At 40.0% G+C, this 23,011-nt stretch overlaps 3 protein-coding genes across 5 annotated transcripts in view; 1 reads left to right on the top strand and 2 right to left on the bottom strand.

The window, feature by feature from the left end:
- Positions 1 to 3,525, top strand: part of LOC122986832 (ankyrin repeat and IBR domain-containing protein 1-like) — a 42,783-nt gene extending 39,258 nt beyond the window's left edge. For both annotated transcript variants that reach the window (XM_044358256.1, XM_044358257.1), the window contains exon 20: positions 160 to 3,525. In XM_044358256.1, coding sequence (XP_044214191.1) covers positions 160 to 1,086 — 927 coding nt within the window. In that variant the 3' untranslated portion in view covers positions 1,087 to 3,525. The remainder of the gene's footprint in view (positions 1 to 159) is intronic.
- zgc:110410 (uncharacterized protein LOC553618 homolog) lies at positions 2,790 to 10,889 on the bottom strand. The gene is made up of 11 exons (XM_044358260.1): positions 10,817 to 10,889; positions 9,778 to 9,909; positions 9,363 to 9,531; positions 8,872 to 8,950; positions 8,376 to 8,429; positions 7,982 to 8,072; positions 7,723 to 7,760; positions 7,009 to 7,096; positions 5,391 to 5,480; positions 4,724 to 4,771; positions 2,790 to 4,118 (listed from the first exon to the last, which is right to left on the bottom strand). The coding sequence occupies exons 2-11, from the start codon at positions 9,880 to 9,882 to the stop codon at positions 3,966 to 3,968; spliced, it is 915 nt and encodes a 304-aa protein (XP_044214195.1). The 5' UTR covers positions 9,883 to 9,909; positions 10,817 to 10,889; the 3' UTR covers positions 2,790 to 3,965.
- The window catches only part of LOC122986830 (CUB and sushi domain-containing protein 3-like), a 235,381-nt gene continuing 223,211 nt past the window's right edge, over positions 10,842 to 23,011 (bottom strand). Inside the window, exon 69 of one of the 2 annotated variants that reach the window (XM_044358251.1) lies at positions 10,842 to 10,923. In XM_044358251.1, coding sequence (XP_044214186.1) covers positions 10,883 to 10,923 — 41 coding nt within the window. In that variant the 3' untranslated portion in view covers positions 10,842 to 10,882. Of the gene's footprint in view, positions 10,924 to 11,269; positions 11,358 to 23,011 lie in introns of those variants that run through there. The other variant, XM_044358252.1, reaches the window with a different exon arrangement.

Raw genomic sequence — 23,011 nt, 5'->3', positions numbered from 1 at the left:
AAAAAACAAAAAATCATGGTGCACATCTGTATTTCTGACTGCTGTTACTTTCTATACCAATAGATGGTGCAGGTGTAACTGGGTGATTTTGACTAGCCCTGGTTTCAGGGGCTTTGCATCACTGACACTGTGTTCTCTTGTTGGTGTATTTCCTTGCAGGGTCTTGGTTCTTTGGATGACGATGATCCTAACATTCTGCTGGCCATTCAGCTGTCACTCCAAGACTCGGGGATGGCAGGGGGCGGATCCAATCATGAGGTCCTTGCCAACGAAGCATCACTCGGTGCTATTGGCACATCCCTGCCTTCTAGGCTTGAACAGAGTGCTCCAGGTGTAGAGGTCCTCTCCAGGGTTTCCTTAAGCAGCTCAGAACTGCTGGAGCTGGGAGATAACTTGGCGAGACTTGGCAACATCAACATCAGCAGCCAGTACTCTGCTGCTGGTGTTTCCACCTCTGTACAGCACTGTGACAGTCACCACCGGGCCTACGGGGCCTCTGTGCCAATACCAGTGGCTCCAGGAGGCAGCAACTCATCAACTGGCCTCTTCTCCTCCTCCAGTGACACGATAGACTCAACCACATGTGGCAGCCACGACCCATCCTCTTCCTCCGCATTAGCAGCAAATGCTAACCTGCTTGGCAACATCATGGCTTGGTTCCACGACATGAACCCTCAAGGTATCACCCTGGTCCCCTCAACGTCCTCCGACACCGACACTAACCTGGATGCACTCCATGGAAGCGGAGAAGGGTGCCTGCATGATGAAGAGAAAGCTGGGGTCGTTGTCCTCCCTGAAAACAGGAAACCTCATGAAGTGATGGCAGATGTGGGTTTTTGCTCTCAGAGGCTGACTGACATGGAGGAAAAGGAGTGTGCTGTCGCTGAGAGACCGACCCAGCTCGATCTAGTGGGGTTGGACACCATGCCACTACCTTACATGTCCACCCTTGACACAACTGGAGACCATGCTGAGCGGGGAGGCTCGAAGGTCTGCCATGTTGACACTCCGCGATGTGACTCTGTATCTGACCAGTTGCCCAGCACCAGCTCCTCCGAGTGGGAAGATCAAGTGCACTTGGTATGATCTGACTGGCAGAAATGGGTAGGAGATTTTTTTGGAAGGCCAAAAACCACTATAGATAACAAATGAAATAGAGCTGATATGTGTAGCAGCTATACAGGTGGAATGTATATAGAATGAAGAATGTGTCACTTTGTACCTGGTTGGAAAGTGGAGGGAGAATTATTTAGCGTAACATTGCAGTCAGATCTGTTTCATGCATTTAACTGTACTGTTAGCTGCCCCCCAACAACCTGAAAAGAAAGCACTAACTGATGGAGAGATTACGTTTGATAACAATTTTCAAGGATATAGTTCCTAAAATGGATTCTGCGCTTACGGAAATATGAGTAAGTTTCTTTTTCTGAAATCAATTACAGAGGGATTGATAGAGTTAGAGACTAGTGTAGGTTTTTTTTTTTCCACTGGAGTAAAAGCCTACTGTATGTGTTTGGATCAGGTCTGAGAGAGGATTTTCACTGCATCTAGCGTGCAGATTAATATTTTGTTTCAATATTCAATTTGTAGGGTACAGGCTGAGGAATAGTTCTCTCGCTCTTGTCCATATCTGCCTACTTTATGGGTGCCAAACACTGACTAGCAAAAGCACAGTTTGCAGTCACCAAGTGGATTCTTCAAAGCAAATTGTGCCTGCTTATTACAATCTCAACAACTCAGCTAAACTTCAATGTGAAAGTGTCGAGCCATATTTTTATTTCAGATTTCAGCTGAGTGATATTTTCAAATCTCACTAAAGGCTGTAGTGTGCTGTGTAAATCTGTAGTTTAAGACCATTATGGTTGTGTATTTTACTATGTGAAACATTCACACTCAACACAATTTTGATTAATTATTCAAATGAAAAGTAGGTGACCTGCTTGAAAACATTTCAAAACGGGCTTAACAATGGATATTCATCTCAAAGCCTCAATCCTAACATACTTGCAATAGCAAATGTCTGCTGAGCTTCAAACACAACAAATGCTGACAGACCCAGAGGCGCCGCTGAATATCATTCAGTTCACACCTTTGTAACAGCATATTCTGAGTTCCATTGTAGCTTGTCTTAAATTAATGCTTTGAGTACTGCAGCTGAATGTGGAGCGTCTCCAAAAGGCATGACAGACTAAGCAGACAGCGAGTAGTCTTGTTCATGTACTGCAGGAAAGGCCAGTGAGGGAGATAATCAGGCAATCACATTCAGACTTTGGTGAATTAATTAATCAAGCCCAAGTCACTGTAATTTATCTCGGGGTCCTATTTAAGTGTAATATAAGAAAAGCCTTCATAGCGCTGTGCAGATGTCCCGGACTGCAGGGTATTGCATGGAGAAATCATGAATGTGTATTGCATCTCAAACACATGGGGAGTCCATGTCTTTGAAACAGTTCTCTACACAGTTAGAGATACAGTGCCTTTATGTCAATCACCGTTATTTAATTCTTTTTCACTATTTTTTTTTTTTTCCTGATTTTTACACAGTATTTACAGTGTAAACAAAACAAACACCTGTTACCTTAAAGTTATTTCTCTCACATAAAGTTTATAGTGTGCAAACATGGGCTCTTGATTTTTCATTTTCATCAAAATATTTGTAGCATGAGACTTTTTTGTTGGTTCTAGTAGTATTATGTTAATGGGTAACACTGAATTAATATGATTTGGTATAACAACTAACGATTATTGTCATACTTTCTAATCTTGTTCCAAAATATTTTTTAAGAAGGTTTTATTTCTCTCATATTTGTGCTGTGGGGCTTCTTGGCCCTGCTCCTTCTGAAACCGTTGGTTCTTCTGTGGTTTAGAAATTAAATTCACTGTATTGACTTTGGAATGAGTTGACCTACTGTATGTGTACCATGTATCTTACCTGAAGACACTAAAATGGAGGAAAGTTGCAATATAAAGTAGATATTTATTTGACATAAAATCATAAAAATCCATAGAATAAAATGGATTGTGAATAACCATCATGAATTGAAACGCACTGATCAGTGTTTTACCACTAAGACTTAATTCTGACTGACTTGTAATTATCTTTTCATTCTAGCAGACGAACAGAGCCACATTAAGTCTAAAGATAGTGACTGCTTTGACAAGTGTCTTGAAGTTGTGAAACTGTGAGTGCCATATGGTTAATGGAGCCAACTTTGTTGGAGGTGGTAAGATGGTTTAACAGAGGAGTTAACATATATTGCCCTTTTTGTGTAACAGTATGCTGTGCATGACATGGGTACAAGTCAAAATGGAATTTGTACTTCCTTTGTATTTCACCTCTAATGCCCAGGTGATTTATTTTAAAATGGCATATAACATTTTGTAACTCATTGAGATTTTCTAATGTAAAGCGACTAATCCTTGAAATGCTATTTGCACTTTCATAGTCTATACTTGATACATTCCCTCTTTATATGAAAAATGTTTGATGTGTGATGCCAATAAACTGTGTTGAGTTTCAATGAATACAGCCCAAACCAGTGCTCTTTCATTTTCATTGAGTTATCCACATTGTGAACATATTTTGTTAAGGGAAAAAAAAAGTCATAGAGAATTTAGTCCTCCTGCAGAAGAATGAAAACGACAGCTTTAAAGCAACATATTAATAGAAACAAGTGTTATTCCAGACGTGAATCATGAGTTGTAGGTAGAAATACATGGTAGTGCAGTATAAAAACCAGCATAATAACATTAACCTTGACTCAGGACAATTACGAAGATGTTAAGACAAAGAGCTGTATCTTGGGAACATCACAGACATCCCTGTCTGTTTAAATATGGCAGCAGACGCATTATTCAGTATCAGTGTAGATACATGTACAATTTGATATTCAAACAGCAGTAGGGTTTTAGTGTGAAGCAAGTGTCAGTGTTGCTTTTTGGAGGCCTGTCATGGAGGTTCAGTGTCAGCGGCAGAGGCCGATGAGCTTCAGCAGCATGAGGAACAGGGTGACAATGTCCAAATAGAGGTTTAGAGCAGCAAACACATACTCCTCAGGAGAGAGTTGATAGGTCCTGTGTTTCCCACCCAGGATAAGCTGGGTATCAAACACCAAGTACTGCAGAGAGACAGAGAGAGATGAGATGCTTCAACGCTACCAACACTGACGTCTGATGAAAGCGTGTGTGTGTGTGACGAAAGAGACGGCGCCGGTTACAGGGATCAGTCTGAGAGAAAACACGGGCAGTATTTCTTGTCTTTGAGAGAAGGGATTGCGCAAATAAATATGCCATATAAATAATTGTGCAGTCAGTGTTGTGCAGCCTGAAAATAAGTTGTGACTTGCTGCTGACAGCCTGTTTCAGCTCCGTGTGCTGTCGCAGTTTGTTCCACCAGCTGATGAGATGGGTCACAACATTTGCTGTTAATGCCAAAGGCACGCGGAGAAGTGGCTGTGAAAATGAAGCCTACTGCTGTTAAGCGGTGCATAATTGAAATTAAAGGGCATGAGGACATCAGAGTCTCTCTCTTTACACTAACTACCGTGACAGACACTGGAGGTAGGCCCTGGGATCAAATGTTACATCATATACACTCACTTGACATTAAGCTGTCTTTGATGACGATTTCTTTCATTTGAAAAGGGTCATTGTCAGTCTGTTTCCGATTCAACTTGTGATACCAGGAAACCATATTCTGTCACGAACATTTGAGTGTACTTACCAAAGAAAACAGCAAGGTTCCCAAGCAGGCGTATGTGATGTATAAATACTGTTGAAAGAATCAGACAAAATCAGCAGAGGCATTCAGCAACACAACATGTGTAACTTTCTACTGATTTGTAGACGGATAAGAATAATAAGTTGTAATCTCTGTTTTACAGTTGTTGTACAGACATAATAATTCAGCCTCATCCTTTTACTCAGTAGCTGAAAAAAAGTGAGCATACTGTTCTCCTTTCTTCTATTCTAGCTGTGCTGGATGGTAAATATGGTAAAAAGCCAATAAAAGGTGGACACAATGTACATTAAGAGGGCAGTGTTTATTTTTCGTTCCAGTTCATTTGCCTCCTGTAAAAATAGCCATTTTAAATCAATGGAGTGCTTATTTCTGTAAATACCCTGCTTGAGGCTACAACACAACTGTCACAGTAAACAGCAGTGCACATTTAAATGCATCAATCTGAGATCAGTGCAACTCCTGAGAGATTTGGGAATGCACAGTCTTCTTCTTTATAGTCTGCTCAGCGCGCAGGTCAGTGGCAGTACATCCTGAAGATGAAAGCTATGAGACTGTAAGTACCGTCTTCCTCTAACTTCACACCGCTGCATTTCATTTCGACACATTCTCACTGTAAACACAGGTTTAAACGCAACGGCTCCTTATTTACCTGCGATCGGAGGATTCCACAGAGCAATGCAAATGAAAAGAGGGTCCAGGCAAACACCCACAGGCTCCCATTTGCTGTGGTGAAGTCCCACTGGTGCCAGAGGGAGAGAGAAGACAGAGACAGTGAATGTGACGAGCCTCTCAAACAGAAAACTGTAAACGGAACATCTCTCATTTAGACTCATCATCGCCATAAAAGCCAGGGCACTCAAGGTCATCTGCATTGCAGCTGTGCTGTGAGGCGGTGCAGATTACTGACTGACAACATGAGGAGATATGAATGATTCTGGGCATAATGATCCTGGATAATTAGTCAACAAGATGCAATGCAGACTCACAGGAAGGGAGGTGGCCTGCATGCCCTTTTCAGAAGAAGATGGCAGTTAACTACAGGAGAATCACTATCACTGATCACCTGGGGAGCTATGAGCTAAACATGCAAAACACTCTGTATGACATTTATATCACAGTGACAAACATGAAAAAGCTCTGTGCACAGTTTGTACTGCAGAGCAAGAGGGACTGGCGATGTAAAGACAAAAAAAGCAAAGTATTTGTGGTAGAGACCAATCACTCAGCGATAAAAACTTTTATGGTCTTGGTTTATGGGTGGTTTAGGGTTTCTAATTGTATAACAGAATTAGACTCTATTTCTTGGGTATTCAACCTTCTACATATTAATAATGAGGAGGCAATTTAAGACCAGATATATTCTCAGTATAATCATTAAACACCTGCATGTTTGTTTTATCCAATCTGAACAGAAGAAATAAATATCTGTAGCTCCTTCAGATTCAATAAGTAGTAAAATGTGTGAAATGCCAGACTGTATTAAGAATGATTTCTTCTGTTCTGAACATGAGCCATTTATTGAAGCTGCATGCCAAACTATCAATGCAGAGATTCATAAAAAAGGTCTCTTATGTACATTGACTCTCATATAATAAAACCTCACAACTTGTAATGAGACTTGTAATGAAACAATCGATATTTAGTCATTGTCAGATGAACCATGGTCAACCAGTCATTTGTATGTCCTTTCTTTAAAGTGTAAGTGCACACTGATGCACAAATCTCACCAGAAATTACCTTTGCAATATTAAAACATCTCTCTCTAAAGGAGCATCACGTCTCCTAGTGTGTTACTGAAAGGGCCTTTTGAAAGATTCATTTCATAGTGTGTTTGCTTTATTAGCTGATTCGTAGTGAAAGGAGACAGGCAGAAAAAGGAAGTGGGGGATACAGCTAATAAAATGCTGATCTCAAGATGTTGCAGTTTCATGGTAGGAACGTCAGCCAGCACCAGGGCAGCCCTGAAGTTTACCTCTGTCCCAACACTGGAAAAGAGGAATTAACTTGATTGACAAATAGACTGATCTCAGCAATAATCATAGTTTTGCCTGCACAGCAAACCCATCAGTGTTTTAAACCTTTTGCTGGTGACTGCATGAGGAAACCTGGCCAGCGGCTCAGCTTAACACTTCTCCTCTGACTGCACAGGAAATGCAGCTCAGTATACGGACATTTACCACTGACTGCATAGCAAAGCCGCTGCAGTTGATGAAATTTCACTTTTGGCTGCACTGCAAACTGAGCCCAGAGTGTGTGACAGATCTTACCTTTGACTGCATAGCAAACAGACTCAAGGCGAAAGACACTAACGCTGTTGCCCCGACGGCCCACAGAACAGCTTCGGCTTCAAAGTACCTGCAGACAGAAATATCAAACAGATATGCAGTGGCAGAGGCACCCCATAGTATCATGTCTAAGGAGTCAGCAGGCAGAATGGATACATGAACAGTGGGGTTCTGTTCAATCCAGTAAGGGAAAACATTACTTTATTATAAGAAATGTGGTATTTTTTTCATTTAATAGTCTGTATTATGTGTCTCAACTAGAGCGATAGCAGAGACCCCCGCTGGATATGCATTGCATAATGTATTGTCTATGTTCATTTCACATCAGTTACAGCTTCAGTTATGGCAATATCCTATAAATATGATAATTTGAATGTATTATTGATATTCAGGCTTCATCAGATGCCTTTTCTGTCAGAGTGACAAGCTGCTAAAAAACCAATATATCACAGATAGGAAAGGTAACTTGTGTTTACACAGAAAAATTGCTTTTGAACTATTTTCAGCTGAAAAACCTGGAAAAATTGATTCCATATGCTTTTTTAATTTGGTAAACAAGCGATGATAACATCTTATCAGGTTTGATGACCTAATTGCTGGCATCAAACATGCCGTCAGATACGGCTCAAATAAGGTTATTATTGTGTAAATGAGTCAGCATCAGGTGGGGATTCAACCTTTGAAACAAATACTCACACTGTTACAGATCCAAGCATCAGACCCTCTACGATAGTCTGAGAGAGAGAGAGAGAGAGAGAGAGAGAGAGAGAGAGAGAGAGAGAGAGAGAGAGAGAGAGAGAGAGAGAGAGAGAGAGAGGGAGAGAGAGAGGGAGAGAGGGAGAGACAAACAGAAAGTAAATACATCACACTAAAAAAAAAAACAGTGAATGCAGTGAAATAGAGCAGGTGTGGTGGGGGTTTAATTTGATGCCTGGCTGGTACTGCTTCTACTCACAAACAGGCCCAGGGCGATGAAATTGAGGGGGACTTGACGACGGAGGTTGTCACAGCAGGACAAGGCCAAAATGAGCACCATCGCCGCCGCCCTGTTTCACAGAGAATATAGAGTGTATCGTAAATAGCAAATAAACAGGCTATAAACAGAAAAAAAGCACTGCGTTCGATATGTGAGTTCACTGAGTGTATTATTTATGCACAGTGCAGCTGGCAGCTTCTTGGATTGGAATTTAGAGCGGGGTGACAGTTTCTGTTTTCCTCCCATGGATTTCCATGAGCGACATTTTCATTTAGGTAACTCACCAACGGGAGATTTGTAGGCGGTTAAACTGGTAACAACAAGAAAGTGTTCAGTGTCTGGACAATCTAACTGAATGTTTTTCATAGCTTACATCAAGGAGAAGGAGAACCAGGAGTTGGCAAATGTCCATTCCTTGAGAGTGTCCCTGTTATCCGGTAAGAAAAAAAAGGAAGAGATGGTGACTGTTTAATAGAGGCGCCATTTATTTTATAGAAGCAGTAGAATGATTTTATTAAATATTAAAAGAGCACAGAACACATGCACATGGGAGCTCAATACAATTTATGAAAAGAAATTACTTTGGCAGTGTTCTACTATATCCATTATACAAAACATATAAAGCTCAAAAATATAGCAGAAATATTATGTGACAGAGATGCTTTTTTGTTCTCTACCATCTTGTCTCACCTCACATATTTATGATGATTTGAGTGTTCAAAGTTTGTGTAGGGAGCACTTTAGCTTCTCTGTGATGTGTGGGGTGCTCTTACATACTGACAGACTACACTAAAGGTGAATAGATGGATAGTTGCCTGACATGGATTCATCTCTTTTGGAGGGAATTTCCTTGTGTAATGGCACCTCACCAGTAAAGAAAAGCACAGATGATCCCGACAGTCACAAGTAGCTGAGTCATCAAGGTCAAGTAGACTTTCCTTATGAAACCTTTTCAGAAAGACAGAAAAGACACAGACAGTATTACATGACAGACAGAAAGGCAGACAGCCAAGGAGAAAGAAAAATCAGTCCAGCCGCCTCACAGCGAGGCAGACAAGCAGGTAGGGTTGTTTATGCCTCACAACGTTTCAAAATTGTTCAGCATTCACCAAACCCACATTTCATCCTGTCATTTAAAATGATTTGTGTTGCGTGGGAGGGGAAGAACTGAGGCAGGGTACAGCGGGGATCAGGCAACAATTTTCAATTTCAAATCAATTTCAAGAAAACACTGCAAAGCAAATGAGGCAGTAAATATTGTTTATCCTTGTTCAGCTCTGACCAAGCAAACAAAAACATATTTATACCATTCATATTTATTTCTCCCTTCAACCATTTCTCCCTTTTTTTCCGCCCTCACCTCTTCGTATGGCAGCATCACTGAAGCTGTTATCCTCTAAGCCATGAGTGTACTCAGGGGGAGCTTGACCACCAGACAGGTTGCCTCCAGGTGCTGTTTGGCCGTCAGGATGGACAATGTTTTCATAGATGCCAGGAGGAGACACCACTGCAATGTTCCCCTTCCCCACCTGGTTCATACAAACCATAAACATCACAGTATATTTACTTACTACTTATGGACAAAAAAGCTTGTTTTAGGAAGATTTTATGATGATCCCATGATTAAAGGCTGGTAGTGTATCATTTTGGCTCATGCTGTACTAATTGTCTGACACAATCTTAACACACTGTGAATAGGAAAATATAGGCTGGTTTTCACCCACTTCCTTGTTTTTTTCGTCTCCTGTGGCGTTTAACGAAAGTGTTCTACTGACCTGATAGTTCACTCCTGTATAAGGATTCTGTCCATAGTCCTGAGGGTTGTAGGGTGGGGGTTTAGATCCGTATCCATCATTACTGCTGTCATTAGTCTGGTCCATTCCACCAAAAGTTAAGTTTTAGATTGACTGAAGCACAAAAATGAAGGAATAAACGTGAGACATGGTAAGTTGAGGTCTGTAACACAAAAGCGTCCTTTTGAATGGCATCAGCGCTTTTATTGGTGGTGTTAAATTGGCAATTGGGACAATGTCAGTGTGGGACAAATAAATGTAATTACAAAATGATGCATCACACACACACACACACAGACAGAGAGAGAGAGAGAGAGAGCCATCCATGACTAACATTCATAATTATGGCCTTAAGCCTCCATTTAATAGAGCTGTATGTACATTTAACAACCAAATAGGTTGTGGTTAATTGATCTCAAAGGAAATTCAGTTGTCATCAAGAAGGACAGTCAGACAGTAAACCCTCAGTTTTTATTTCATTGTGAACACATGAGAGAAAGATTATCTTTCACATCCCTGCTTTTACATTAATCATTGATGAAGTGAAGTCATAATTACCCACGTAATTACCGATTCTATATGACGTGAAACTGCAGTAACGCAAACTAACTGTAGATGAGAAACAGTGTTACTGAATCCACACAGCTATAGTTATCAGCACTGCATATATATGTATTCATCCAAAAATGAATCAGTAACAACCTAAACTTCCTGTAATGTCAGTAATTAGTATTGACCTATGCAAGTCCCCAAACTAAAACATGAGATGGATAGAACAAAGTAAAAATATATCTTAACATTTTCAAATATTTGAAGGCGTGAAGTGGACTTTGTTTCTGTTCGCTTGCGTGGCCCTCAAAGCTTAAACATCACTTCCGAGGTATGATGAATGAAGTACTTCCAAAAGTACCCCTCGTGTTGTTCGAGTCTTCAAAAAGTGATCAATTGCTGTTTGACTTAGGTCTGTTAAGGTCTGTTTTTGTCAATTAATTACAGCTCTATCCATTATAATGTGTCTTACCTCAGCTGTGACAAGCAGGAATCTGCTCGGCTGCTCTTCCTGCATTGGTTCCCTTCGGGGCAAAGTCTACCTGCTATCAGTCGGTTCCCACAGAGACAGGACTTTAGCTCCAGGGGGGGAAAGGATGTATCCCTCATTAGGCTCAATGGGATATTCAGATGAAGTTTTTAAAATGTCATTAAACCAACCAGGCTCCCACTTTGTCAGAGCAAATCATGTTCATCTTTTTTTTTTTTTACACCAATACTGAACTGCAAGCCTGTAGAAGAAGTTAATACTGCTGCTTTCACACATTTCAAAAGAAGGTGTGTTTTAAATTTCACTTTCCAGTAATAAACAACAATCATTAATCTACTGTTTGTGATAATTTCATCCTGTATTGATCATAAAGGCAAATGCAGCACAATGACACCTGTGAAATCCTGAGAGTCACATGACCTCCACGGCTCACCTTGGTTATACATTGACAACAACCTGCCCGTGGAAAGAATCCAGTGACGGAGAGACGAAAGAACGATGTACGCCGTGTATCAGTCCAAACCTACACAAAGGGATTATGGGTATTGAGTCACATTGTGGAAGAATAGCTAAAGACATACTGTATGCTGAAAATACATGAAGTAATGTAGGTCAATACAGTCTTAGTGCTTCTCCATGGAGAATTGCCACTGAAGGGATACAGTGAAGACTTCATCCATGAATGAGAAACTAGTCCAGGATGAATCCATTTTCTATGAAAAAGGAGAGCTCAAGCAAACTGTAATGTCCATTTCTTAGCCTTGATTACATTTCATTACACTAAACATTAAGTGTTTTAATATGATATTTAAAGTGATTGTCCTCTGCATAGCAATTAGACACTTAACCTCTAGATGGTATTTTAGCCTCTTTTCAAGTCATGGATGAACAGCCAGAGAGTTCAATACACATCTCCTGCTTCATGTACGAGCACTCAGCCTAACTGCCTTGACTTGAAAGACAATGAAACTGAGGAGAGGACACAAACAAATTATTTATGAATGACTGCACTGGCAATTAATTATGTTGGTGCTAAAAAAAACTACCAAATTCACTGGATCAGCTTCCGTCGATGGAAAGAGAATTTCTACCAGATGACAGTTTTTAGTCCAACTATTTCTCAGCAGCATACAGAAGATATTTATATACCAAGCAAACACTAGGGGGCACTAGTCTCCTGTGCTTCTAGTACTAATTGCAGTGATTTGGTTGTGACTCTCCCCCTCCTCACGCTGACACCAACCCACCCAACCAGCAGCAACAAATCCTCCAGAGAGCTTCCTGAAAATGACTGCCTCTTCATTTTAACTCCAGGATCAAATCCTTCATTTCTTTCACCCACATGTGACATATGGAATTTTTGATTATTTCAAAGTGTGGCTAAAACAAAAAGGAAACATTGTTTTTTTTTCATGTTTAGACAGTATTGAAAAATAATCTAAAACAGAAGAACAAAATAAAGAGCACCATGTTTGAAGGGGTAGACAGTTTTTCTGCCTCAAATACAGATTCCCGCTCTGTTCTCTGCTGATTGGTGCGTCAGTCAACACGGGCTAGATTTGCACTGCCTGCTCAAATCTGATGAGCTTGCTCTCACCTATTCATGAGATCTCAGTCGGATTTGAATGGGTGGCACAACAAACAACGTCACATTTGAGCAGGCAGTTGAAATCCGGCCTGTGTTGACACACTAATCAGTGTGGAGCCCAGTGTGAGGCCGCATTTAACACAGATCTGATTGTCTCGGTCCTGTCCAAACAGGAGCAACACATGAGGCTGAAGCTACATGGAGCATAATGTGTGCAAAGCAGAGAGCTGTGTCCAGACCATGACATGCAAGATGGATAGAGGGAGGGAAAGGAGGAATATAAGAAGGAGGGAATGACAGACAGATAGATACCTAGATAGATAGATAGTCTGTTCTCTGTCTCGATGCAGACAGACTGCGACAGCTCTGTTTTGTCAGACTGCTATGATGCTCTTTGGGGCTTTTGGGACTGAGGATCACAGAAGGGAGTGTTCTGGTGTCACTGGAGAAGGAGATGTAGGCATCATGTGAGCCTCTCTTCCCGCTGCATGCAGTTGTGAATTACTGCTGTCCAGCTGTTGTGGCCACAGAAGGATATATTTGGAGAACTGAAACGGCCGATTCTGTTGCCTCAGAGAGCCCCGGTGCAGGTCTGGAGGCTTGTGCCGCTAGATGCCTCTTCATTTCTAATTTACAACCCTCCTGAAGCTGCTAATGTAGAATTTCAGCAGGATATATGGCTGATGGGAGAGTTCCACAAAGGCTCACACTACACTGTAGGACTGCATGTGTGCATACTGTAAATAATGAGACAGGCTGCACTGTGCTCCATTAAACAATATCAGCAGGTCCAGCTGTGTCTAGTAAGTAATATTATTTCAGTAAAATTAACAATCCTAACACAACAGTTTGACTTACTATGAGGGCCAAATCAGCGTTGCATTTGTTTTCACATTGACTTGCATTATCTTGTTTAGAAAATGAGTTCCATACAAAAGGCACAGCTGCAGTCAAACTAACTCAATGGACATAATTAAGTGAATAAATGACTGTTATCCATAGTTGATTTAATATATTACCACTGTAGCAAAGAGCAAAACACTGCAGATGAATTTATCTTTATTAGAGTCAGAGTTTACATTAGCTGTGTCTACAATGAGCACTCCATTACTGAATTATAAATAATCTTTGAGATACTTCTGTCTAAACATATTCAACAAGCTTAATTGATGATCATCAACTGTGTTGCACACATACCTAAACTACAGTTATTGAAATGGTCCAGGATAATGAAATTATTTTCATCTGTGGCTCTGTAACAATTTGTCTTCAAAATAATATTAAGGGGACGTCTGCTATCACTTTTGACAAAATAAACAAACCTACAGATTCAGTTTTAAATAATGCTACTCCAGCACATGGACCAAAATACATAACCTTTAAGTGTGAAGACAACTTATATCTAAGTGTACATTGTTCATGGTGGGGCCCACAGTTAAGCATCACTAGTGCAGTGCCCGTTCAAAACATGCCTGTTCAGAACAGGCTGATTACTTATTTCTCGAGAACCACATATGAATGTATCAACTGACAAACATATCAGTTAAAACAATAAGGATTTAATAAACCAAATGGTTTAAATCCAGCCAGAACCTTCACCAGTGACGCTAAACTAAGGTTGACATTTTTTAAGGCATCATGGACATCTAGTCTCAAATTCATCTCAGAATATTTAAACCTGGTGTGTGCCTTGTTTAGATCTGCAAAAACAGGTTTGTTAAAATGAGGGAACGTGACTTCAAAATAACAGAGTTAATTAACTGAATTCTAATAAGACATCCTGTCTTGCTAAAAAAAATAGCTTGTACTGACTTAATTTCTCTGTCTAAAATATGAAAAAAGTCAATATTGTTTCACTACAAAAACTTAGCCAGTTAAATTTAAGTCTGTAACTTCTGATCTGACCGTTGCAGATGGATCTGAACATATTCTGACAGCTCACTTTTCTAATGATGTTAGGATACTGAATTTGGGATGTTGGAGCTGATTCAGAAGTGGAGTGTCATGAAGCCACAAAAGGATTGAGGGAAAGTTTCTTCAAAGCCATGGCAGTGTCTGACAGGCTGGGTACATGCTGCCAGGTCAAATATAGGCTGGAGCTCTATGAAATCCCTCAGGGTCGAGAGCAAGCACCATCATGGAAAAGTCTCCTCCTCCTTATGTATCCCTGCTGCAGACATACCTAATAATGCTGAGATTTATGTGGAAAGTGCGTCACCATAAGTTGAGTGTAAGGATGAGGACATGAATTCCTACTAAAGTGGAAAATACTTTCCCTAACATATGATAGTTGTTAATGTAGTTGCAGCATTGACAACTAACATGGAGGTTGTTTACTGATATCTATCGCTGTATAGATGGCAGCTGTGGTGTTGTCATTCAGGCTCAAATAGCACAATTTCTCTCTCACATACAGTACTGTTAATTGATGTCTGTATGAGCAGAAACCTATCAGGCAATGTTTGCACTGTTAACTGTAGGATAAAAGGATAAAATGTATGATGATCTAGAGACACATTAGGAGTGAAGTTACTGTAAACTACTGTAAAGAAAATGAAGCCGTTGTGAAGCCGTGCAGCCTTTTGCTGTCAGATGCTCCCTGTCAAAAACTGGCCAGAGAAGATTTGAGTTTGGGTCTTTCCTTGCCTGACAGAATGTATTCAAACAGAGAAAATGGATTGCACATAAGCCATGACAACCAGAGAACAATAACTGACAGTGGCATTTCACTGCTGTTATGGCTGACAGGAGGAACCACTGCTTCCATCATCCAGTGGTCAAATACCAGACTGTTCCTTTCTCGATTTTATGACACAGTCTGCTTGGTTAATAATTTCAAATATGGAAGTTGGATCATTTCTCATTTCATGCAGGGGAAAACGTCCTGGACCAGTTTTGGGTTTTGCATTGAAACAACACTTGCTCACACATTGGTAAACTGGTAGCTAGATTGCTTGATTTGAGCCAATGTTTTCTAATGATCCAAGCAATGATGCCAAACATTGCGGCATCGTTACTATGGGCATTGGCCCAGCACTTTATTTTTACACCTTGCCACTGCACTCAAAGTTTTGCTTATATGAATCTAACTCTGACTGCCAATGACTACTGAAATTGTGTGACATTGTAGCTGACTGAGAAGTTTTAACATGGAATAACTCTCTTTGATGTTTCAGAGATACTGTGTGTATTAGTCCAATTTAAAAATAAGTATGCATCATTTTTTCTTTACTGTGTAAAAAATGAGCAGAAAAATAATATGATATATCAGTGTTGAGTGTTGAAATGTAATCCTGATGGTGGCGATAGAGGAAAGGTCAATGAGTCACCAAAAGAACATTAGTGTTCATCCTCTGAGGACCTCGAATATCCTCAGCAATTTTCATGGAAATCTGTTTTTAAGTCACTGTGCCATGGACCAAAATGTCATAATGGTAGCAGAGGAATTTTGACCGAATGGTATCACTTGACAAAATATTAGGTGGTTGGAAATCATCCTCTTGAGACAATGAATATCCACAGTAAACTCCATGGCAACCTGCCCGGCAGCAACAAGACAGTGAAGACAGGCAGCATAAAGGACAACGCTGGTCTGCAGCAGGGCAGAGGATGAAGGCCAGTGCAGCTATTGAGCGACTTTAGATATTATTTTGTACAAACAGCTATATGCCAACTGTGAGGGAACAAAAGCAGAGCACCTGCAGAGCCTGAGTGAAAAATACTGGAAGGTATTTTAGATTTCTGTTTTTGGAAATATTCTGTTTTTCCTTTTATGTACAAGGCGCTACCTCCAGGGTGAGACAGAAGATGAAACAATGCACATTAATTTTCCAGTACGCTAAATGGCCTCTTATTAGTTATAGTATGAGAACAGCTACAAAATACACATATTCAAATCGACATTCTTGTCTGCATCTGTAAGGTGAATGCTGGAAAGTGTATAGTTTTTACGGCACACATGCACACACCTGGTTTCTTCATATTCCCATAGCATTTTCAGCAAACACTTTACATATGTGCTGATATATTTGTTGTCAAAGGCATTTTTACTATACATTTCATCTATATTGTAGAATATCATATCACTTTCATACATGCAACACTATGCAACTCCTTCCATTTATAAGCAGCAACTAAAGGTTGCACTGTATTAGAACTTATCAGATAAAAGAAACTGTGTGAATACTGACTATGACTTTGACTTTAAAATCAAGTAACCTTACATCATGGGGTTTCAATTATGCAAATCAACAAATAATGATGAAAAACTGAGACAGTGACACAAAGCACAGGAATGACAACTGAGTCTGGGAAATTTTGTGGCTAGAGGCATGCCACATGATTATAAGCAGGGAATGGACAAATTGGACTAAGATCAGTCATAGTTAATCAAATCATTATTACCTTTAAAAACCATGAGTTGCAGTGGTGCTCTGATCATTTTGTGACTTTTGTGAGTTTGAAGCAGAAAGAGACAAAAGTATGAGTCAAGAGGAATCCATTGTCCTTGTGCAGGATTTAAAGGACTGCCATAAGTCAATACTTGGCACCTTCATTTAAATTAGATTGGAAGGAGATAACATGTTCATACAATGTTCCTCTGGTCCGAGGAGACGATTAAACAAAATTCAGCAAAGAGCCAAACACAAGTGGCAGCAGACTGTAGGGACACTTTGGGTCATTCATCAAACAGTCACTGACATCTGAAGAGAATGTAGCCACCCCCACACTTCCCACTTCATGCAATTTGTTCCATACAAGCAAATTTATACACAGCAATTATGTACAGTAGGCGGCCAGAATGAAAAAGTGCTCCAAGTTCACTTTTACTGCTTGAGTGATTTGGATTTATCTACTTATGAATCAAATCTGCCAAATTATCCACAAAAAGATTGTAAACTGGGGTCTTTTTGAATCACAGAATGCAGCTTTTTTGTGTGTTTTTGACCTGGACTGAGCAGGATGGCGTCTAAAACTCACACATCTAGCGATCCTTGACATCAAAATTGCACAGCACTCCTTAATAGCTACTCACACCACTTGTGGTGCTTTTACTCCCACTGAAGCATAGTTAGCCTCACAGTTTATCACCAAACACTAAATGGAACTAAAGGGGGAAAAGACAAACAAACTAAATGCATAGATAAAGCTGTGCTTATACCTGCCACTTAGCTGACACAAATCCATGCCATGCACAGCACACAGTCTCTCTGTGTACTGTCTAACGGACAACTTAAGCCGTCCTCTTTGAGAAGGCGCTGCAGGCACCACTGTGCCACATTAACATCAGCAGAGGACCATGTGAATATTCCTCACAGGAAAAATGTGCTCAATCATATGCTTAGATAGCATCATATGTGGCACCCTTTCCCCTCCCCTTCAGTTTTTTTCTGAAATGAGCTCCACTTCCTGCAGAGCACGCATGATAACAAATCCAAAATGTCAGCATCCTGTGATTTATAACACAGCCCTTAACTGAGAGGGTGTATATCATGCCCAAACATTTCATTGACATGATGAAATGTCACATATTAATTCATAACTCATAACTCCCAGCTTTTTTACTCTAAATGTTGCAGTATAAATATTCTGATCAGGGTGCAGAGGCGCCATCACTTTCTTAAGATTGACAAGACAGACAAAACATGGGGGAATGACTCACTGGTTTAGTCTGTCACGTGTTAGAATAAATGTGAAGGGTATTTTTTATTGTATTTGCTGAAATATTATTGATTTCTAAATAAAAACAGTAAAACTGTATGTACTGCACAAGTGTAGCACTGGACACCGCAATAAACCCCAAGCTCCCAGTAATATTTTACGCAAAACAAAAATTAATATATCCTAAGTGCTTCTTGGTGTACTATTTGAACTGCCCTTCAATAAAACTGTTGTGTATAAAGCCAGTGAGACATGTGTTTGGTTTGTTTGCTACTGTATTAAGAAAATAGTCAGAAACAGAAAGAGAACAAAACAAAGGGAGAGCAGAAATGCTGTTCAGCTGTTCTGCTCCCCCTGAATAAAATATTACATGTGCTGTTTCAATTATGAAGCCCAATTACTCACACACAAGCTGGACTGATCAAAAGCAGGCTTCTCTGTTCTGTTGTGGGGTTTCTTTTCTCTGGATTTTCCTGAGGGGAATTTTGGGCAGCGTAGGAGTTCTTTATGACTGTTGTGATTGAGGCTTTGAGAGCTGATGAAATTACAATAATGCACTGTGTGTTTTTATAACTGCACTCATGTCCTTCGTAAAGCTCATCCTCCATACAACAGCGTACATTGCCGGCTTAAATTTGATGTCTTAAGGATTTTCCTTGTGGGAGAAGTGATTTTCTGTTGTGCTGACTGCCGTATGTGACAGATGCGATTGGCTGGTCAAAAGCATCTTTTTCAAAGAACATAAAAGAATCTGTTGTGTGTAACCGCTTATTTCACATCGGACCTAATGTGCTTCCTTCAGTGTCAAAAGGCATTAGAAGCTAATTTAGAAGATTTCCACAATTAATTACTGAAGACAGGGGGGCTATTAAGTTGGACACCCTGTGAGCAACTGGATCGAAGTTGTCATGTGTCAAGAAGAGCTTTAGTGTTCGCACTGGGGGTTGGTACAGTACATCAAGGTCATATGGGTCTGGCTCAAGGCAGGCTTTTGTAATTCCTCTCCTAGGTATTCTCTGATCTGCATGTCAAGGAAAGGGTGGATCAAGAGCCATGAGCAGGTGGCATTTTTATTTTTTTCCCCCCAGTGTTTTTACAATGTGGTTCAAAGCCTGAATCTCAAATGAGCTATTGTTTGAAACACATCGTTAGCATGTGTTATCGTCTGATCAAGCATTTAACCTAGAGCTGTCAACCTCTCCAAGTTTTGACATTATTTATGGCAGAACATCACGTGTATCATCAATAAGTATATGTATGTGGCAATCATGTGATTCCATGTGTCTCCACAGCACTATAAAAAACCCCTCAGAAAGTATATTCATAATAGTAATTGTTTCTGATTGATATGTACATAGCATGAGACTACTGCATGTTGAGTTGCAATGGTTGATGTATGCAACACATTAAAATGCTATTTGTATTGACAGTGTGGGGGTTGTGACATGCACACTGTCTATTTTCAGGGATAATGCAGATCTAATTCATAAGATTTGTACATATTAATTTATCTAAATTGAAGTAATAGTTTGATATTATGGGAGATACCCTAATTGAGAATCTAATCTAATCTAATCTAATCTAATCTAATGATCTAATTTTCCTTTTTCCCCCCTTACTTCTATGTGTGCATGTGTGTGTATGTATAAACACACACACACACACACACAAACACATATATATGTGTTTGATTTTTATGCAGCTTGTTCATAGTTTTATTTTTATTGAGCGCTCTGTGATATCTGTCACACTCCCTTGATGATCATCTCTACTCTGATTGCTGCAATTAGCTTCATCTTAGTCTGTTTCATAATATCCTGACAAACCGTCGCAGCCTTCTGTTGCCAAGTCTGCGGCAGGTACCCACCTATTTTATCACAGTCTGTCATGAAGTGATGGTTGGAGACCAATGATTTTTCCCTCTCTATAATTTCAGATCCTCTTCTGATTTGTCTGATTTATTTGAACTTTCAACCTCAAATAATGTAAATTCTGTAAACTCCTCTCAGACAGTAATGTCTGTCTCCTGAAATGATAGTTTTAATTTACAAATACTCTAGATATAAATATACTGTTGTAGAAGAATCTGTTGTGTGTAACCGCTTATTTCACATCGGACCTAATGTGCTTCCTTCAAAGTGATAAAAATTACAAATCACAAAAACAAACAAACAAACAAAAAAACATGAGAAGATCATCCCACTCTCATATCTCTCTGTTAAATATGAAGTTATGGCTAACATCTGGTTAGCTTAGCTTAGCATATAGACTGAAAGCAGGGGGAAACAGCTAGTTGATTCTGTCTGAAGGAAAAAAAAAATCAGCCAACCAGTACCTCTAAAGTGCACTGTATGCTGTTAAAAACAAAAAATTTAAGTGTAATGACAAGCTGTGATTTTACAGGGGGTTATTTCTATTATTTCTTGCCCGGATGCAGTAACTTCCTGGAGTCTCTGCTGGTTGCCTGGCAACCTCACAGGAACGATAAAAAATAGATGATAGGGTGGTATTATCTTCTCATCTAACTCTCAGAAAGAAAGTGAATGCTGTTTTCAACTATTCCACAGAGGAACAGCTTAGAAAGAACTCTAGCAACACATAACCACGCACAATTTTTCGACCTTAACATTATTCTCATTATGCATGTTATCCAAGCAATCTCAGGGACCGACTGGGAACATCATGTTATATTATGAATCCTGCTCATGCTTTCTGATGAGAGCTGCCTGATAATGAATCACTTTGCAGGAATCTTCAAAATCCCCCCTTGTGCACAGGATCAATGACAGTGATCTTGCCTCAGACACACGCACCTCTGTCCCCTCAGTTGCTCTCATGATAAATAGTGTTGATGGTGCTCATTGACCTCAGTTTAACATCCTTCAATTCATATCAACTGCAGACTTCCTCGATCTACTGAAGGCTATTTCCCAATGCCCATGTGATTTAACCGTGGGTTAAAAATTTATTTTGCTGAAATGGTTATGGAGGAATTTACATTATTCATTCAGTTAAAGATTAAAAAGAGTATATTAAACCATATAACTCTTCTAGGTCCTGCTCTCAGAAAGTGTTCCACAGCATATTAAAACCCAGTCTATTTTCCAAGACATAACCTTTACATGATTTTCATTGTTATGTGCACTGAAAATGCCGCTACTTTGTGCACGAATCATTAGGAACTTGTACTCTTAAATGGTTTGTTTGGTTTTCTTTAGACAAATAAAGATGTAGATGACAATGCTTGGAGGAGTAATTTAAAGTTATTAGAGTTATTTTAGCCCTGAAATGATTAAGACATGACATTCAGATAGCTTAACATGCATTTAAGTGTGTCAGTAAATGATATTTCCTAGGGGTTTGCCTTTCTCTGCAGCTTTCCATCTTTCCAACATTCAACCACCCTGAGGACATCTGGCCAATGAGAGCAGAGTGGTTGAAAATGGCTCATTAGTGAAAGACTGAAATATGCAGTAAGGGAGAGGCTAGTTAGTCAACTGACAATCCAGCACATTAGAACCAAAAGATCCATGAAAGCGCACACAACTCATTATGTTTTGGCACATGCGAGGGAAGAAAACCAACAACTTCACTGACTTTTGCTTCCCTGCGCAATGTTGGAAAACTCGTCCTGCTAGAGGATTCTATCAACAATGCTCATTCAGATCAATAAAACTTCCTGTTGTTTTATGTTCGTGAAGGAAGCGCTGGTGTTGTGTACAAAACTGCAAGTGCTTCCATCTATCATGCAATGTGTCAATACTGCTGGCTGGCGATGTTGTGGGGTGTGATTTCACGGTACACATTCAGCCCCTTGATGAAAGTGGAGGAACGCCACAGGGTATCTGAACATCAGAGGCAGCCAGGAACATCCCTTCATTGTACCCGTGCATGCACCTCTGCAAATTGATTTTCTCCAGCAGGCACATGCCCACGCCACAAGACCACAAATGCCTTCATGAACAGGACAGTGAAATCAGCTTACTGCACTAACCTGCTCAGTCACCAGATCTCAACTGAGCATTTGTAGGATGACATGGTGCAAACTGCTTCAGAAGCCCTTCTGCAGAACACCAGGCAAGTTCCTCGGGGGATTCTCTGACACAGAAACCAGAGCCCTAATGAAGCTATGCTGCTCTAAGAGCAAACAGGGGGTCAAGTCAGTGTTTAGAGCGTGGTGCTATTAGTTGTATTACACAGAGCAGAACAAACACCCTGAGCATATTTGACATCTCAGCCTAGCATCAGCTTATTTTACATCATCACCCTTGAGGTAAAATCTACTTGATGAAGCTTCGAAGTAACTTCAATGGAAAATCCTTCTGGCAAATATTTCTAATCCATACACAAATCCCAGGCTTAGACTTTAAAGTATATGCTTAACCTGAGTCTGAAATCAAACAAGTTCCTGCCAGTCAAGTGCATGTTGTTTGATTTTTATGGGGCTTGTTCATATTTTTTTTTTTAATTTTTATTGAGTGCTCTGTGATGTGTGTCACACTCCCCTGATGATCATCTCTACTCTGATTGCTGCAATTAGCTTCATCTTAGTCTGTTTCATAATATCCTGACAAACTGTCGCTTCCTTCTGTTGCCAAGTCTGTGGCAGGTACCCATACACACAAATACTGTAGATAATATGCCATGATAAATGCTGCTATTTATATAAAATCAGGGTAATATTTCTCCACATTTCATTTCTTTGAAGAATTTATTGTACCTGTAAGATATGTACATGCTAAGTAAAGTACATCCAAATGTCATTCCATTCTGTCCCACAGCTCCTTTTCTAGAGTAAATGTCAGCTATTTGTAACTACTGTTGGTGTCAGAGAGAGGAAGAGTAAATGAGAATTAGATCACATCAGAGAAAAGGAAGGCTCAGAGTAGCTAATGCTGAGGTTTGACTGCTCTTGAATGTGCACAAAT

Source organism: Thunnus albacares, chromosome 8 (assembly GCF_914725855.1).
Source record: "Thunnus albacares chromosome 8, fThuAlb1.1, whole genome shotgun sequence".
Lineage (NCBI taxonomy): Eukaryota > Metazoa > Chordata > Actinopteri > Scombriformes > Scombridae > Thunnus > Thunnus albacares.
This window is presented reverse-complemented; position numbering and strand designations above follow the sequence as displayed.

Excerpts from the sequence above, each read along its gene's own strand:
- zgc:110410 (XM_044358260.1), bottom strand. The coding sequence starts at position 9,882 with ATGGACCAGACTAATGACAGCAGTAATGATGGATACGGATCTAAACCC. Across the intron at positions 5,481-7,008 it reads TGTTTGCTATGCAGTCAAAG|TGGGACTTCACCACAGCAAA; the intron begins GTAAGATCTGTC and ends CTCTGGCACCAG. Across the intron at positions 4,772-5,390 it reads GTGGAATCCTCCGATCGCAG|TATTTATACATCACATACGC; the intron begins GTAAATAAGGAG and ends TTCTTTCAACAG.